The following is a 17,812-nucleotide window of genomic DNA, read 5'->3' as shown; positions in this document are numbered from 1 at the left end:
CGAAATCCGAATCGAGCCTGGCGCGTACTGATACGGGTCGGGTTATAAAGTTCGGATCTTGTTCGTTTCCGCTACGGTTGGTTCAAGGAGCTTTTTTTAACCCAACCCAAAGCTTCCAGGCTTCATTTTAAAACTGCATATGTTCTATTCATTGTTTTTATTTTTCTCTCTTCTTTTTCATCAAAAAGTTTTAGTCATTGTTATATGCATTAATGGTTCTCCTCAACAAAATTATGTTGCTTGTGGGAGACGAATTGCTACAAATTGTATAATGACTCACTTGTTCTCGATGTTTTATTGTCGAACTTACTCTATGTATGATATAAATGTTAACCATATATGACTCACATGATTTTCTAGTGAACATGCAACAACCATGAGGTAAACAAAATCTACTCCGTAACTCACACGTGTTGTTTCGTAATATTGTCAAGCGATGTTTTGAGATTTTAAAGTACTAAAACTGTAAGGCTCGTTTGGTAACATGTTCGCTTTTTCCTTTAGTTTTTATTTTGTTAGAGATAGAGAGTAAATATATGGAAGTAACGAAGAATGGAGAAGGGTGATGGTGGTAGAAAAATGGAAAAGAGAAGCACGTGGAATGCTACACATGATGAAAACCAGAGGTTAAATAAATTTTAAATTGTTTCGATTCTCAAGTTTTTATTTCATTCATTATTCTTCATTTCTCGAAAAATGATAAATAAAAATATCCTTAATTTCTTCATACCTTCCCTCCATTATAATTCATCCCTCTGTCCAACATGTATTGTCCTTATATTTCTAACAAAAATAAAAACGAGAAACGAAAAAGGTTACTTAAATGACTGTTTATTTTCACATTTCAGATGAAATGTTTGCGTGCTCTTCTATTTATGGTGTCAATGAATTTTCAATCACATGGGCTTTCTTGTTTTAAGGGTTTTGTGCTGTGGGCTTCTTTACTGTTTGTAACTGGGCCTTATGTGAATGAATTGTACGATTCTCTTTCAGCCTATGATTGCCCTTTGGGCTACTTAGTGAAGACACTTTTCACTAAACAAACAAACGAACGCTTTGTATTTTATTTTTATACAAGTGATATTGAGGGAAGGGGTGGCTTCTACAACTACCAAGGTGTTATGGGTTCGAACCTGAGATCAAACAAATGCTTTTTTAACTAGAAGTCAATGCTCTTTTATAATAGACTAGACTTCGTTGGTGCAAATAAACGCTTCTCTGCATATGTGAGTTAGACTCATTAATCATGGCAATGAAGATTGAGGGTTTAATTAAACAATTTTAGTAAGAAATTTAAAATGAAGAATGATATATTAATCTCCATAATGTTCATTAACATATTCCATTTTCTTTGTAATCTCCATCACATTAATACACATAAAATATGTGTCAATCCATCAAATATTTTTGTTTTCTCGATCCAAAGTCCCATCAATTTTTTTTAATTTAAGGATATCTGTCAAGTTATTGATTATGAAAACTATACATAACAGGTTTAGGTTTACAAATTATTTTTTTAAATCTTTCCTATTGAGAGGGATGATAATATATTAAACTCACACACACTATACGAATGTTAAGACTCGAATTCATGACCTTTTATGGGAGAGCAATTTAGGTTTACATTTAATTTGTATGTTATTGCACAATTGTATAAGAATTTGCTTTAATCAACTCACATAAAGAGTGAAAGAGACTTTAGTTTTATTTTATTTTTATTTTAAAGAAGGAAAAAAAAAATAGTGAAAGAGACTGGATGACGAGGAGGACGGGGAAACTTAAATAAAACGGTGAAGGGGCTGGTATAATGATTAAAGTATCTGTGGCCCCAAACTAACCGAATCAACGGTTAATATTTTCTTCCAATATTTTCTTTCGGAAGGGAACGGTTGAGCATCTTATTCATTTTTGTCAAGACAAAGTCAAATGTCTCCGTCTGACAATCGCCTAAAATGACAAAATGGTCCTTCCATTTAGTCACCGAATATTTAACGCTTTTGTCCTCCTTCGTCTATTAGTCGTTTTTCACACAAAAGCATAATTGTTATATGACAGAACTACCCCAACTGAACGCATGGTTACGATTTTATTGACTTTTGTTTTTGTTTTTAATATATAACCAAAAAAATTTACACCATGAAGTTGGGAAGTTTTTACAGGCCAAAATAAATTGGAATTAGCTTTGAAATAAACTTCTTCTTTTTATTTTTACAAGCAATAGTGTAAGGTCTCATATGGATTGAACGTGAGACCACTATTCTACAAGTCAATATCTTTTCCATTGGGCTAGGTTTCGTTGGCAAAAATAAAACTTAAAAATGAAGCAATGTAAAATTTATGGTTAAGTTATATAGGTCTTTAGTTTATTTCATACCTTTCAATTTAAATCTTAAATAACAAATCTAAAAGTTAGCGTGCATCTATCTCCTTATTAACAATATGTGTGTGAAATAAAAAATAATTATAGGTGTGGTATTAGAGTATGACCACATGATATAACTTGTTCAATTATCATAATATAAGTGGATATTTGTTAATCTTAAATCACGTGACCGTACACATGATTATAGTGTCTCTAAAACCAATACGAACCAATTATCACGCATAATATTAAAGATTGGATCCTTACTATCATATTGAACATCCTTTTTTTTTTCCAATTAAATTTACAAGATATGATATTTAGATAGTTATCCTCACTGTCCAATTAAAAAAATATAAATTTATAAATAAACCCAATGCTAGACATGTATTTATAAAAAAAACTCAAGCACTATTTAAACATAGAAACACACCCAAAATAAACTTCAAAGTCAACTTTTTGGGTGTGTTTATAAATGGGTTTTGAGTGTGTGTAATGATGTGTTTTGGGTGTGTTTATATGTTTAAATAGTGCTTGGGTTTTTTTATAATTTCAACCCCCATTTTGGGTGTTTTAGTGAAACTCCCAAAAAAAAAAAACCTAATCAAGTATTAATTAATTAATTAACTGAACATTATAATGGGTATCCCTTGCAACTATCCACTAAATAACCTTATCAAAAAAGCAACTATTGCCTTATCTGAAAAGCAATATTAGAAAAATCACCACAAGAGCAGAAAAAACCACCTAATGGTGGTAGTCTGCACAATACTCGATTGATTAAAAAATAAACATCCCATCCATAAGCATATTGCAAAACTAGGGTTGCCTTTAAATTAATGTGTGCTTGCTCTACAATCTACCTAACCCCAATTATAAATTTCAATCCCACCTAATTCCCCTTCAAATCAAGATTTTATTTCCAAAAGTCATCACATGAACATATAAACAATTGTCAACGGTGAAATGTGTAAACGTACAATAAGGCGTGCTTGCTCTACAATTTACCTAACCCCAATGATAAATTTTCATCCCACCAAATTCCACTTCAAATGAAGAAGCCACATAGAAATTTCTAATACAAGATTTTCTTTCGAAAATCATCCCATGAACATGTAAACAATTGTCAACTGTGAACTGTGTGAACGTACAAATAAGCGTTGAATATTAATTGTCAACTGTTGATGTAAACGCAAAACTCAATTTCACAATTGTGTATAATTCATTGAAAAAGATTGATAAATCTATTTACCACGAAAAAGAAATTGATGGAATTTTAAATTCTCAAAGACGACTAGTGTGGAAGGCAAAGGAAAAAGTGGTAGATTTGACACTTTGTGTTTATGTGCATTATTTTTTCAATAGAGGGGGTCGTTATCACCATCTTGCTTTTCATTTTCGTACCAACCCCACCCACATCAATCAAACACTTAAAAAACACCCACCAATCATTTACTTTCTACTTCTAAACACCAACTTGCTTCGTTTCTCCTCAAGAAGTTACAAACTTCTCTGCCAAAAAAAATAAAAAATAATTTACAAACTTCAAACCCAAAATTAACCACCTCACAAAAACTTAATTAAGATTGAAATTAAGTTAAATTAACAATCCTCCAATTTGGGATTACATTACATTCGTAAAGACGATCATCTTGATCACATAAATTAGAAACAAGGAAGTAAAAGAAGCTGAATTCATAAAAATTAGAAAAAGGCAAAAATAAAATAAAATCTAACTAATAATTCCCGTACACCCCTTTCTCTGTATTTCTTGGTTTTGAAAAATAAATTCCGTTTAATCTTCGAACCCGGTTTTCTCCCAAATTGCATTTCGGACCCGGCTGAGATCCCTCCCTTTCAAGGTCCTCCCCACGCCTTCGTGCACCGAGAACGACGCGATTCTCGTTCTCGCCATCTGCCTAGCCAAGAACTCGTGAGGCGGGACCCGCACGCCGCCGTCCACGTCATCGTCGTCGTCGTCATCGCTCTTCCGGTTTTCTCGGTACTCGTCCCTCAAGATCTTGGACCAGTCCGGAATGCCCACCGGCAGCGACGCCGCCGTACCGCCGGTACTGTCCGACCGGTCGGCGGCCTCGGATCGCCGGTTCTTGGACGCCGAGACGACGCGGGAGCTGGGGACCGGTTTGCAGAACTCGGGAGAGTTGGACCGGGCGAAGTTGTAGATGTCTGACTCGTCGAGTTCGAATGCGGAGTCGGGCGCTAGGGTTGGGTGGTGGTGGTCGCTGGAGAGGTACCGGTAGTTCGGCCTAGCGTAGTAGCTCTTACTCGTCGCCATTTCGGAGGTCTAAAACGCTGCGTTTTGGGCTCTCTCTCTCTCTCGCTCTTCTGTTTTTTTTCGCTTTGCTTCTGTTCTGCGTTTTGGGTTTTGGCTCTACCAAAATGAGAGCGTCCGAATCGCTTTTATAAAGGTTGGCTTGCCGCTTGCAGTTTGGATAAGGCTGCTTCTCTCGAGTTCAATTATGGTAAAATTACGTAACTGGCCCTGCGATTTTAAGCGAAAAAGACACGTCGGATTTTCGATTTATCCATTCGAATGGGTTGAGTTCAATATCTCGGGAGGTGGGGCCGGATAGGGTGCGTCGCACGGTTCTGATGGCGGAGGTTTTCATTGGACCCACAGAAATACATGAAACAGTTCGCATATACTGTCTGTTTAGTGTTTTGATCCAGTTTGTTTAGCCAGAAAAACGTAATTGATCTTTTGTAACTGTAAACTAGAAAAGGTCAAGAAAGAAACTGAGGATATTTTGGTTTTGGATTGTTTTTTTTTAATTAAAAAAAACTCATGCCTCACATGTGGATGGCCAAAATTATTTGCTTTTGAAGTACGCAACATAATTAGGTAACATTTAGTGGGTCGAACTAGGTTAAACTACTTCAATTAAATTCAACAAGTCTTATAGTTGTTCTTAAATATGTTTGGATTATATTTATTAAATTGGACAACGCTGTCTAAGCTGAGCCATCAAACCAAACCTTAAGTTTTAGGTATGACATCTTTCAACACATTATCCGCACACAAAAAATGTATGAGAATGTTCTTGATAAATAGTGGGACAATATAAGATAATTATATTATCTGAAAATTTAGTTAATAATCACCATCTACAATATGATTATTTTATATTGCAAGACTGTTTTGTAAGAGAAAACAATTGTGTAATGTATAAATTAGGTATTTTATAGAAAGTGCAGTTTTTGAGAAAGAAAAAAAAGAAGAATGTAGATTTCATTTCAATAGAAAGTAGAAAAATTAGGCATGTTTTGCGTGCCTTTGTTTAAAATCTTTCAAAAGAAAACCACACGAAAAAAATCATAGAGTAAGAAAAAGTACGACATATGTCAAAGAAACATATCTAAAACAAATTATTGAGCATCAATTAACACAAAGTGCATTTTCTAAAAAAAATGATATTCAATCACTAAATTCATTTTCGTGAAATAAATAAACTTTGGTTTGATTTAAAAGGAAAAAGGTCAAAGAATACTAAAATATTTCCCCTTTTTGTGTGAACCAAACTGAACTGACATTAGAAAGAATAAAATTCGCATAACTTGCCAAAGATGTCGGCGCCGTTGGTTTTCAAGCGGTTGATGGCCGCCACGCAGGGGCAGGGAATTGAAAGCGTAACGTAGAGACTGGTGGGGGGAAGCGGACAAAAAGCGCAGAGAGTAAGGGGCAAAATGGGAAATACGAATTCCGTCCCAAACAAGAACAAAACAATGCAATATGTGATCTACTCGCACTGGAAGTCACAAGTTTTGTCGCGACGCAGATGAGATGGGGCTCACCTGACCTGGTTTTAGAAAAGAGGACAAAAGTGGTCCTGTTTAGACGTTCGAGGACCTCGCCACGTGTCCGCTTACCTGTGTTTTTATCCACGTGGCGCAGATTGGTTTCACGCAACTGAGAGAGCATGCTGGCACGTGAAGTAGGCCCCCACTGCTCGGATCTAGCGCGTCTACTGCCAGCTGGCTCCTGGCCTGCTCCTCCCAAACGCGACAATCCAAAATATCTTCGTTTTCTCGCGTTTTTTTAAACTCGCTAGTTAATACCGCGCGGACTAGTGAAGTTTTATGAATTAGTTGAACGTTGAACGCCAAATCAACTTCACGCTTTGCTTGTGAAAGCGATAGGATTTGCTGTACATTGAAATATAAATAGAAAGAAGGAAAACCAAAATACTCAAAGTCGGTCCAGTCAAGCAGTCCTGTTTTTTCCTTTTTGACGAACGATAAGAATAGGTACGAGATACTTTTATAACGAATGAAGATATTCACGATTATGTATTCAAATTTATTATAAATATATATCGTTTCATTATCTATGCGAGTCGAACATGAGACCTTATTCAATCTAACTGGAAGATACCTTTATAACGAATCAAGATATTCACGACTATGTATCGAACTCATCACAAATATATCGTTTCATTATCTATGTGAGTCGAACATAAAACCTCCTTCAACCAACAGTCATTCATTTTGTATCTAGCTTATTTAGCTACCCAATTCATTTTAATACAAGTTGGGTTTAAATGCGTCAATTTTTGGCAAAGGAGGCATAAATTTGATTCCAGCAAATGAGTTCAAAAACACAATAACCAATGGCAACATTATGGTTCTTCTAGCTGGCTTCCATGAAGAATATTATTATTGGTGGCTAATCTAAATCATCAGATTAACTATGAACTTTAATGGTCTTCACAGAATAGGTATGACAACATTCAAGTTGATAGACCACTCCAAAATTATTGATTGATATTCTCCTTGACATGTCCCTTTGTGGGCTATCCTCCGCTGTCATTATATTTGTCATATTATCTATCACATAATTGTAAGAAGTTAATTTTGTAGCAGATGTAGTAGTAACTTTCACGGATATATTCCATCCATGTTATATTATGAGTACATTTATTGAATTGTAAATATAAATCCGTTGGTGACTCGTGTTATAACAAATAAATTAATAAATGGTGTTTTAGTGCCACACAAATTTTTTTTTTAATTGACATTTGTAATGTTCGACGTGATAAATAAAATAGCTTCTCTTTTGACTTTACTATTAAGCTACTATTGACTTTAACATATTATGTTTCGAGACTGTGAATTTGAGTTTCTTTTATAATTTTGTGATAAAAAGTCACAATATGATAATATTAAGCATTTTGAAGTTTGTTCTTATATGTGAAACGCATGGTTTGCATGGAGCAACATAAACAATTATCAAATACAACATTGTGAGTGCCATAGTAATTAATTGTTAATTTCGTTCCTTAATTGAATTGGGTGAACTTTGAACAAAGAGAAGTACTTTTGCGACTTTTCCTCCACCAATAATATATCGTGGTTAATCGTCTTGGTGATGACGTCTTGATTTAATTATGGGATGCTTTGGGTATTATATTCAACCCTGATATAATAATTAGTATTAATAAAATAATTACACTCCAATAATGGTGACCTTAAAGTGTTCTTTATTTGGGTAACAATCTGATGATGCATCAACTCATATTGTACAAGACTCATAATCGGCTATCCCTATCCTATGAACACTAACTGTGGATTAAAAAAAACATTAAAAACAAAGAAAAGAAGAAGAAGAAAAAAGTGGAAATCATTTCCTGCATTAATTAAACATCACTTAGCAATACAAGCCAATAACAAATTGATTCAAGCATCTTAAGCCACTTGAGAAAAAGTAAATGCAATTTCATAAAAGAAGTACTTTTGTTGAAGTACCTGTGCTCTGCTTTTGCTTTTGTTTAGAATAATACTCATTGCAAAAATTAACAAGGAACTAACCTAGAACAAGTACCTTCTTGTTTTTCTTTTAGTTTTTTAGTTTTTTCCACTCCTTTTGTGTTGTACTCTAAGGGATTGTTTGATAGTGATTTTGGAATAAGCCATAAATCACTTAAATGGAAGAATCACTTCTCCAAATAATCACTTTAAGTGGTTTTATATGATTTTATAGAGAAGCACCTTCCACGTGCTTCTGCCAAGAATCGCTTAAAATCATTTAAAGTGTTTATATAGAGAAGCACGTGAGAGGTGATTCTCCACAAAGTGATTCTAGCATATCCAGAATCACTCTCAAATGAGCCCTTAAATCTAATATATAGCTCACTTACACATCCGTGACACCTGATTGAAAAGTTATATAACTAACAACACTTGGAGATTTGCTTGTTTTTCAACTTTTGCCGCGTAAGCTAGAAAGACATACGAGCGTGACGTATGAATAAAATTATGACACGCATAACAATAATTTAGATCAACAGTTTATTAACATAAAATGACAAATTATTAGCGAAAATAGCTCTTTTTTTCTTCCTCGTCTAATCAAACTATAGTTTATACAAAAATATGAGGCGATCAATAGGAGAATTTAATTAATCAAACATCACTTAGACTTATCCTTAATTATTGCACCTATAAATTTTATTTTTACAAAAGAATTGTTAAAGCCACCTAGCTCTTAGCCATATATACAAATCATGAGGGACAACAATAATGCGGCCTTTTGGGTAGTGGGTATTGGATTACCTTATCGAGGACTAAAATGGCATCAAAATTGGATCTTGGAAGGAAAAAAAAAATTCCAAACCAGATTATCCCATCAACATCTAAAAGGCATTATTAGTTCAACTTTGAGATTCAAAGTTGCACTTGCACCCCCAATATCTGATATATTCACCCGGCAACTACAATTATTGGTTTAAAAAATTTCAGAACTAGTGAGATATTGAAGAAAACAAACCGATCCCGCACAAGTCTATGTCTACAAAAGGCATGGAAGGGGAGGGGTGGGCGTAGGGCTCATAGCTAGGGTTTCTTTTTCATGGCATAAAGTTTGATGTGTGAATTGTGGGCCATTGGATTGATACATTGGAGCAATTACTGGCTTAGCCTATATGAATGGTCTTGCATCATGACATAATATATTTTTTTTTCGGCTTTGCGGTTGATTGGAGAGGGTGATTTCATTGTCCAGAGTGGGGTCGTAACTTGCAACTTTGAAGCTCCTCTACCACCATTATTTTCCTTTGAGGGTTACGTTTTTGGCTATTGAAATGACCCCAGCATGATTAACTCCTACACCATAAAAGAAGTGACTCATTTCAAGACCTTTTTTCTTCGGAAATTTAGACAAATAGATCATTTTGGAGTTTAATAGACCAAAATATCCTCATTCAAATGAAGAATATAGTTGCGATGACAATTGGTCGTGATAATATGCTTTGTGTATTATCACGACTATCAATTACTTACATGGTCGTGAACAACTGTAATTTAACTTTCAGTGGGAATGGAATAGCATCTGTAATGTAGTCCCAGAGCTAAGCAACAACGTTACGTTTTTGATTTCTGGTGCAGCTGATTGCGGGCCGTTGGTGATTACTTGAGTGAGATGATAGGCTGGTTCATTCAGGGTGAGAAAGTGACTCTGTTGCTCTTGCGCATGCGATTGTGAACGAAGATGTACATCAGTTTTGATTGACACAAATACAAAACAATCCTGCAGTGTGTGGTATGACATCAAATCAACCAAGAAAATTTGAACTTTAAAAGTTTGAAATTCTTATGCCTATCAGAACCCAAGCTACAAGTGGCATGTCTTCGTGCCAAGGATTCGGAGAGTAAAACCGTGTAATGGTTTCATTCTATAAATTGTAGACAGCCATATCAAATGGCCTGCCATCAGGATGCTGATGTTTTAGCAAATCCCCTGTGTAGCATATGGAATTAGGCTGGCACCCAGGAAAGTTTGAAGCCAAGACACTTCAACTATTTGAAGACATTTACAAAATCCTAAGAGTGCAAATATTGCCACAAAATAAATTAACCAAGGCTATTATCTAGTGCGGCCCATGGACAAAATATATAGCTTTTACTTTAGTGATATATTTCTTTCTAATGTTGGAAGATATCACAAGTTCGAATCCCTCTCAAGATGGTAAAACAAAACTATAAACCGGATAAGTTACAAAACTATAAACCGACTTTTTCTAAAATCCTGTTATTTTTTCAAGATTCATGATCTCTATACTACAATACTCTATGTATATATACTCCGTAATGTTCATATCTAAAATTTTGTTAGTCATCTCTAATTAATTAGTGTGAATTTCAAAATGGGGTTATGACTGATTCACCACTGTCAATTTCCTTTGTGTTCGTGAATGCCTGTGATTTAACTTTCCATGGGAATCGAATAACATTTGTAATTTAGTCCCAGAGCTAAGTAACAACATTACGTTTCTGATTTCTGCTGCAGCTCATTGCAGGCCGTTGGCTGAGTGATATGATATGCTGGTTGTTTCAGGGTGAGAAAATGACTGTGAGCTTCTGCGCATGCTGCGAAAGAAGATGTACATCATTTTTTTGTTTGACACAGCAGTGTGTGGTATGACATCAAATCAACCAAGAAAGTTTGACATACATATATCAGGCAAAGTTCCTGCATCATGTGCATGGTCTAAATTTTTCTGTAAGTTACACAAGTAAAAAAAAAGGTTTTATTTGTGCATTTTTACTTGATACTGTGGCAAAGTTCCCACATCAGCTTGAAATTATTTATACGTGCTTGGCAGATGCTTAGGATAATTAAAATAGACAGAGGTAGATATATGTTCTGGGACTTGGGATTCATGTTCATTTTTGATATGATATATAAACAGACGAGAAATGTGTGAAGTGGGTAAAGCTTAACATTAATTCTTGAACCAAAACTATGAGGCGTCTACAACTCCATGGGGAGGGACTTACAAAACTACGAGGCAGCTACAACTCCGTGGGGAAAAGAAGAAGAAATCAGCCCGTCCTTGCATTTCTGTGGCACATAAACAGAGAAAGATGAGATGAAGCCATCTGCATATAAGATCAAATAATTTGGAAAGAACTGCGGTAGAGTGCAACTGTGCACATATCTGGCTACAGAATGACTTAACGATCAAAGCTAATATCCAGAAACCAACTATAAGTAATGATGAAGGCTCTTAAAATCCAAAATGCGAGATAAATAACAGAGTTACGGCTACCCTCCTCTAATTTCAGTTTGTTGATAATAGAATGGCCAAAAAGTAACAGTATGAAGGGCAAAAGAAGAGTAGCTTATGCCCAGCAGAGTCCATTAAACTGTGGAAAAATCCAAGCAGCAAGTGGCATGCCTTTGTGCCAACAATTCGGAGAGTAAAACCGTGTGATGGTTTCATTCCCTGAAATGTAGACAGCCATATCAAATGGTCTGCCATCAGGATGATGACGTTTCAGCAAATCCTTTGTGTAGTATACAGAATTAGGCTGACACCCAGGAAAGTTTGAAGCCAAGACAGACACTGAATGATTGTCGCCAACAAACAAAGCCTCATCTCCAATGCTTTCTACCTCAACCTGCTGCACAATGGATCCGTCCTTGTCATCAAACACCACCATTCTAAACCTTGAAGCTATCAGTCAACAAATCTCCATCGCGACCTTCTTTTGGTTTCAAAATTCTTCGAACATGCAACATGTCTCCTTGGTTGATTCCACAAGATATGCCTTTGTTAATAGCTCATACTATTACTATAACCGAGCCCCTCGGAAGACACCTCTTATACTGAGTCGAGCATATATAAATTACGATAAAGAAACTCCTCAAGGAGAATGTGACAGATCGGAATGAGACAAGTGACCGGATGTTCAAAGACTGACGCGATCACTGCGGCACCATGACTTGGCTAGAGATGCATTAAATGAAACAGCCTGACAGACAGGAAAGGTTGGTCGATGAGCATCCCATCCTTAAGCAGGTGTCGCCTTACCCTTCGATCTCTGAGAAAATAGGTTGGTGATAGGGAGGGAACATTTAATACACATCTCCCATCTTTGTTCACCTGTCACTTCGCCACTGATCCCTGTCAAGAAGTAAGGTGATCAGAAACAGAGCATTAAATGTGATTCAACCTTAGAGGAATAAAGAAAAGATCTCTCCCATAAAATATATGGGGTCTCTCATTCTCCTCCCTATAAATACCCCTCACTTATCTCTGGAGAAATGTAATAAATCCTCTCATTGTAAAAACCCTACATCATTTCTCTCTCTAGCTCAAGTTAGTTTCTGACTTAACCATCGGAGAGGGTTAGATTGAGATCAGCCATAGTCCACCCTTTTTTGATATCGTTCGAAGTGTGCAGATCTTCCCTTAGAGATTATTCATACTCAAAGGTCCAGGGGCTTGGGCCCAAGTCATCTATACAAGAAGGATACGCGGTTTACAGCCTTAGTATCAGAATTTTCAAACAGAGAATTATGTGTAAGCAGCTTCGCTTTTGGCAGCCGTGAACGGTTATTACTGCCCTCAATATCGTAGGGCATAATCCTTCCCCGACGTCCCATTGTGTAGACTTGGCTTTTATAAAATATAACATCAGAAATGCACCTTAATTTCTTATTAAGACAAGTCCAGTACTCTTGTCCTCCTTTAAAGAAAGCCAACCTCAAATCCGCATGGTAGAATAAAATAACCCAATAATTCTTTGGTTTCAAATGGGGATCAGCAGACAAGATAATCTATGGGACGTAACCCTCATATTGATATGATTCCAAGTAGCTTTCTAGATCAGGTTTAGGTGCTCATAATCCAACCTAGGGACGTTAATGGGTGCCACAGCTTTTCTGTAAGGATCGATGAGAGTTATGTTGACATCATCGTCAGCTAGATCAACGATGGCCACCCAACCATGGCTAGAGCCACAATACCTCTTACCATCACGAACTGGTAACTGAATATTGTTGTAGATTTTTCCTTCAGAAATGCTGTACACAAGGCTTTGCTTTGTTGTGCTAGTCTCTCCTTGGGATTCGGCAGGGATCATCAGCATGGGGAGTGCCTTAAGCCAGCGTTATGTTGCATCATTGTAGTGTATTGAAAAACCAAGCCAGAGTCCTTGCAAACGGCAGCAAAACGAAGGTGGTCAATGGGTTCCAACAACTTATATATCCAGAATACAAAAGACAAGAAGTAGCGGAAGACTTGTCCATTTTGATGGGTAGCCACCAATGGGTGTACATGTACCAGTGATGTTTAATCCCTAAAACACTACATGACAATAGAAGTAAGAACCAAACAACAAGAACAAGAGAAGAAGGAAAGAAATGCCCTGGTGTATGAGCGTGTCTATCTATACATAAATGTGAAACAGAAAAAGAAAAACTTCATTGTAGCGCTGGTGAGGTCGGGGCCAGCCTGAGATGAACCTTTAAAATACTCCATGCACATTCATGTGGTTTTAGTTTTTCTTCTGCTTTTGGTGAAGCCCAATGAGCCACAACATTATCGAATAGGTAAGGATCATTAGCTGAAGCCCGAAGCAATGACCCAAGTGTTGTTTTCCTAGGCCCATACCAAATGGGTACGTCCTAAATACAGATTTACCCTCAACCCAAGCGTCAGCAAATGCCCAAACCTGATGAAAGACCCAAATCTCTTTCTTTCAAAGCTCTCCGGTAGACAAGGGGCAATTTAGACATTTCTCAACTTCAATGCCCTGCAAAACCCTAGCATATATTTCACACCATTTGCTACTCTCAATCGCCTTGTAGGAAACCCTAGCATTTTGTTTCTCTCCTTCATCATCAGCAACAATGCCGCCGAAGTTCGATCCCTCACAGGTCGTCGACGTCTACGTCCGAGTCACCGGCGGTGAAGTCGGCGCGGCGAGTTCGCTTGCTCCAAAGATCGGTCCTCTCGGTCTCTCCCCAAAGAAGATCGGAGAAGACATAGCCAAGGAGACCGCCAAGGACTGGAAGGGCTTACGTGTCACCGTCAAGCTCACCGTCCAGAACAGGCAGGCCAAGGTCTCTGTGGTACCGTCGGCGGCGGCGCTGGTCATCAAGGCTTTGAAGGAGCCCGAGCGCGACCGCAAGAAGACTAAGAACATCAAACACAGTGGAAACATCTCTCTAGACGACGTCATCGAGATCGCCAAGATCATGAAGCACAGATCCATGGCCAAGGAGCTTGCCGGCACGGTGAAGGAGATTCTCGGCACCTGCGTATCCGTCGGGTGCACGGTCGACGGCAAGGACCCTAAGGATTTGCAACAGGAGATTGCCGATGGTGATGTTGAGATCCCTCTCGACTGAGCTGTTTCAGTGAGGCTCTTTCTTTTTCTTTTGCTGAATTAAATTTTTGTTTAAGGGTATGTCGTTTTGGATAATTTGTGGATTAATTTGGAGTACGTTATTAAGATCGTTAATCACTCTTTTTATGGCAATTTAGATGAGTTGGAGGGTTTTTGTGACCCAGTTTTTTACATGTTGTGGAGGATGATGGCGGTGTTATTAGTATTAAAGAATATAATGGGTTTTTTAAGTTTTCTTAGTTGTGTTCATTTGATTGTTGCCATTGTTTGCTTTGTGTGTCGATTTTAGTATGAATGTTCATCTGTTGAATGCAAAATGTGGTAGCTTTGCTAAAGGGTTATGTGAATGTATTAGTCATATTTGGGTATCGTTTGGAATTAGAACATGATTTATGCTAAATAGTTTTAATTGTTCATACTAGAGGGACTAGAGAATATATGATGCCTGTGCAATGAAATTTAAATTGTTGAGAGTTGAGAGTTGAGCTAAGAAAATGGGAATTTTCTGTACCAGCTTAGGTTTTTTAATATGTCATTCAAGTTGCTCCAAAGTGGCCGGACTATATTACTTATATTAGGTACGTCAAGCAAGCAACATAGAGTTTTAATACAGTTATCTTTACATTGTATAGTCTTCTATCACAGGTTTTGTTTCAACCATAGATTTTTGGTGCCCCGGCTGTTTGTTTTCAATTATCCCATTTTCTGCACCCATAGGTTTATCTAGAACTGGTGGATATCAGGGAATCATTTGTTCAGTGTGTATCTTGTCATTCCCCCTTCTGAATCTTGCGTGGAAGTTGTCTTCTAAAATCGTCGTGTTTCATTGAACATGGCAAGGTACTTTCCTAAAGTTACTGTTGGATGTTTCTTTTCTATTGTGTTTGCTGTTTTATAAGTATTAATCCAGCCTCTTGGAATGTATTTTGTAACTATAATCCGTCTAGTAGTTGCATTCCCCTCTCAATTTTTGTTTATGGGGAGTTAAAAGGAGTTTGTCTGCATTTAGCTTATCATTGCAACTTGATAGATAATGATAAATTAAGTGTAGCCAAATGGCCTTTTGGACTTGAATTTTGACCATCCTTGATAAGTTCAAATTTATTTTCGACTGTCCCACTCTGGACATGTGAATCCGTAAATGGATGGCTTAGTGTTTTTGTTGTAGCATGTTTGACTCGTTGTTATGGATTGGATGGTTGGGTTCTCGGCTGAAAGACCAAATTTTTTTGATTCCTTTTTTTGATGTTGCTCCTTTTCGGCTCTGGCAATGTTTCTAGCAGTGAGGTGACTCTTTTTTTTTTTTGGGGTGTGTGGATGAATGTTAAATATAAAACCTTATTGTAGTATTTTCATATACCATTCTGTTTGGTCAATCTAGTGCAAAATGTTTTTGATTTCTTACTTACAGTTTCTGTTTCCTGGGTGTAGTTGCGATCTGAAATCTTCTAAGAATTGAAGTTGAAATCCCCAATATTTAGGTTTGATGGTATTTTTGTTTTTCTTTAGCTTCTTGTTAAAGATTGTGCATAGCTTTTCGTAAGACTGCGACCCGGATTTAGGGTAAGCACTTTTAGGCGACAATGTCTCCCTGTTTCTGAATAAGTTTCTTTATTAGGATTTACCAATATTTATGCAGTTTCAGGTGTCTATGAACTCCTTAAAGGAGATGTGTGGTGGTCTAAGTACAATGTTGTTTATGCAGTTGTAGCAAATTGCAGGTTTTGCTATAAAGTAGGGATGTAAAACAGCAACGTTGCAAAAGCGACCGTCGAACACTTTCATGTGGTAAAAACTAAAACATAGACTCGTGTATGAGATATGGCCTATTTCTTTTGGGCATTTCCTTCACAATAGGAGACAAAATGGGTTCTAGACACTTCATTAGAATTCAGTTTCTAATTTAGCTTAGTTAGCTTTGACCTATGTTGGGCCTTTTGCTTTATTAAGCATGGCCGTTTACCAAATACAAACCTATATAAACCGTCAAACTCCATTACCCCTAACAATTCAACCCAATTCTCAATTACTTAGACAGAATTTGTCCTTTCCCATCCCTCCTCCTCAGCTCTCTTTCTCAATCTAAAAGCCAAGGGAGAAAGAGAGACATCCAATTACCTAAAATCTTCTCCACATCACACAACCTACAAAATATCGACATCCTCCGACGCTTAAGCTTTGATTTTGAGTCAGAAGCTCGCAATGGCAAAGGATATGAGCAAACCTTGGATTGAGGTTGCACCATCCCTTCTTGATTTCCCATGGAAGGGTTCTAGCTCTCCGAAATTGGAGACAATTTTGGAAGAGCTAGCAGAAGAGTATAGTGATGATGATAATTAGTGTTCTTGGTTGAATGGGAGATGGCAATTATCAGAGAGAGAGAGAGAGAGGGCTCACAATTTGTGTTGTGTGCGGCTCTTTGATAATTGATATATTATCTTGTTATGTACATTTGTGAATATATGTAAATCAGGACCTCTTTAATGTTGAAATGGGACCAAGACAAAAAAATTCTTCCATTGAAGAGGCCCACGCTTCCTTTGTTGAAGTAAGTGCAAATGGTGCAATTTGGTTTTCCTCTTATGTTGGAAGTGACTTTTATTCTTTATTTTGTAGCTCAAGTGGTTAAGAATATTTAGCCTTGCACCGAGATCATAGATTCGATTTCTCCTCCTTCAATATCGCTTGTATAATATCGCTTGTATAAAAAAAGATAGAAAGAATTTGATAATATTTTTTGGGGCTGATATTATTATTTTTGGGACTAATCTTGAGGTCTCTCAATTCTACTATGGTCAACATATTTTTGGGACTAATTTTGATGGGTCCCCATCAGCCATTAGTAATCACTTATATTATATGGTTGATTATGGGTTTAAAAAACTTGAAAGAGGCACCGACCAATGAGAAGTCACTCTCAGCCACACAAAAGCCAGAAAAAAAACAAAATTTTCTTTTGATTTCATCATACACCCTTCAAGTTTTGGACACGCGGCGCATTCTTAGCCATAACCATGAAATTCAAAGAAAACCACACAAAGTTTTAAGTAAATATTGAAACAAAATGTGGACTGCGGGAATTGGGATTGGGGAATGTTAAATTTAAAAAAGAAGAAGAAAGAAATGGAGGAGGAGATATAAGAGTGGGGCGGCGATGGTTGTCAATTCATGGCATCAACATTTCACCAGAAATATTTATAAAAAAAAGCATTTTTTTTGGTTTTATATATATTGTGAGGGTTCTTATGAGGTGTGTATTTTGTACACTTTTCTCATCCTCAAACTGTTTATTATTAT

General features: G+C 36.8%; 2 protein-coding genes and 1 pseudogene across 2 annotated transcripts; 1 reads left to right on the top strand and 2 right to left on the bottom strand.

The window, feature by feature from the left end:
- Positions 1–3,919: 3,919 nt before the first annotated feature.
- LOC103325290 (protein S40-4) lies at positions 3,920–4,756 on the bottom strand. Its single transcript, XM_008227448.3, has one exon. The coding sequence runs from the start codon at positions 4,656–4,658 to the stop codon at positions 4,158–4,160; it is 501 nt and encodes a 166-aa protein (XP_008225670.2). The 5' UTR covers positions 4,659–4,756; the 3' UTR covers positions 3,920–4,157.
- Positions 4,757–11,244: 6,488 nt separating this feature from the next.
- Positions 11,245–13,901, bottom strand: LOC148921488 (F-box protein At2g26160-like; annotated as a pseudogene).
- A 49-nt stretch (positions 13,902–13,950) lies between these two features.
- LOC103325279 (Ribosomal protein L11 family protein) lies at positions 13,951–14,750 on the top strand. Its single transcript, XM_008227438.2, has one exon. It carries the CDS (start codon positions 14,016–14,018, stop codon positions 14,514–14,516), a length of 501 nt encoding a protein of 166 aa, XP_008225660.1. The 5' UTR covers positions 13,951–14,015; the 3' UTR covers positions 14,517–14,750.
- The last annotated feature ends 3,062 nt before the right edge of the window (positions 14,751–17,812 follow it).

The sequence above is a fragment of the Prunus mume genome, linkage group LG1 (assembly GCF_029339155.1).
Source record: "Prunus mume cultivar Tortuosa linkage group LG1, ASM2933915v1, whole genome shotgun sequence".
Taxonomy (NCBI): Eukaryota; Viridiplantae; Streptophyta; class Magnoliopsida; order Rosales; family Rosaceae; genus Prunus; species Prunus mume.
The sequence above is the reverse complement of the archived record's forward strand: the minus strand, read 5'-3'. Positions and strand labels throughout refer to the sequence as shown.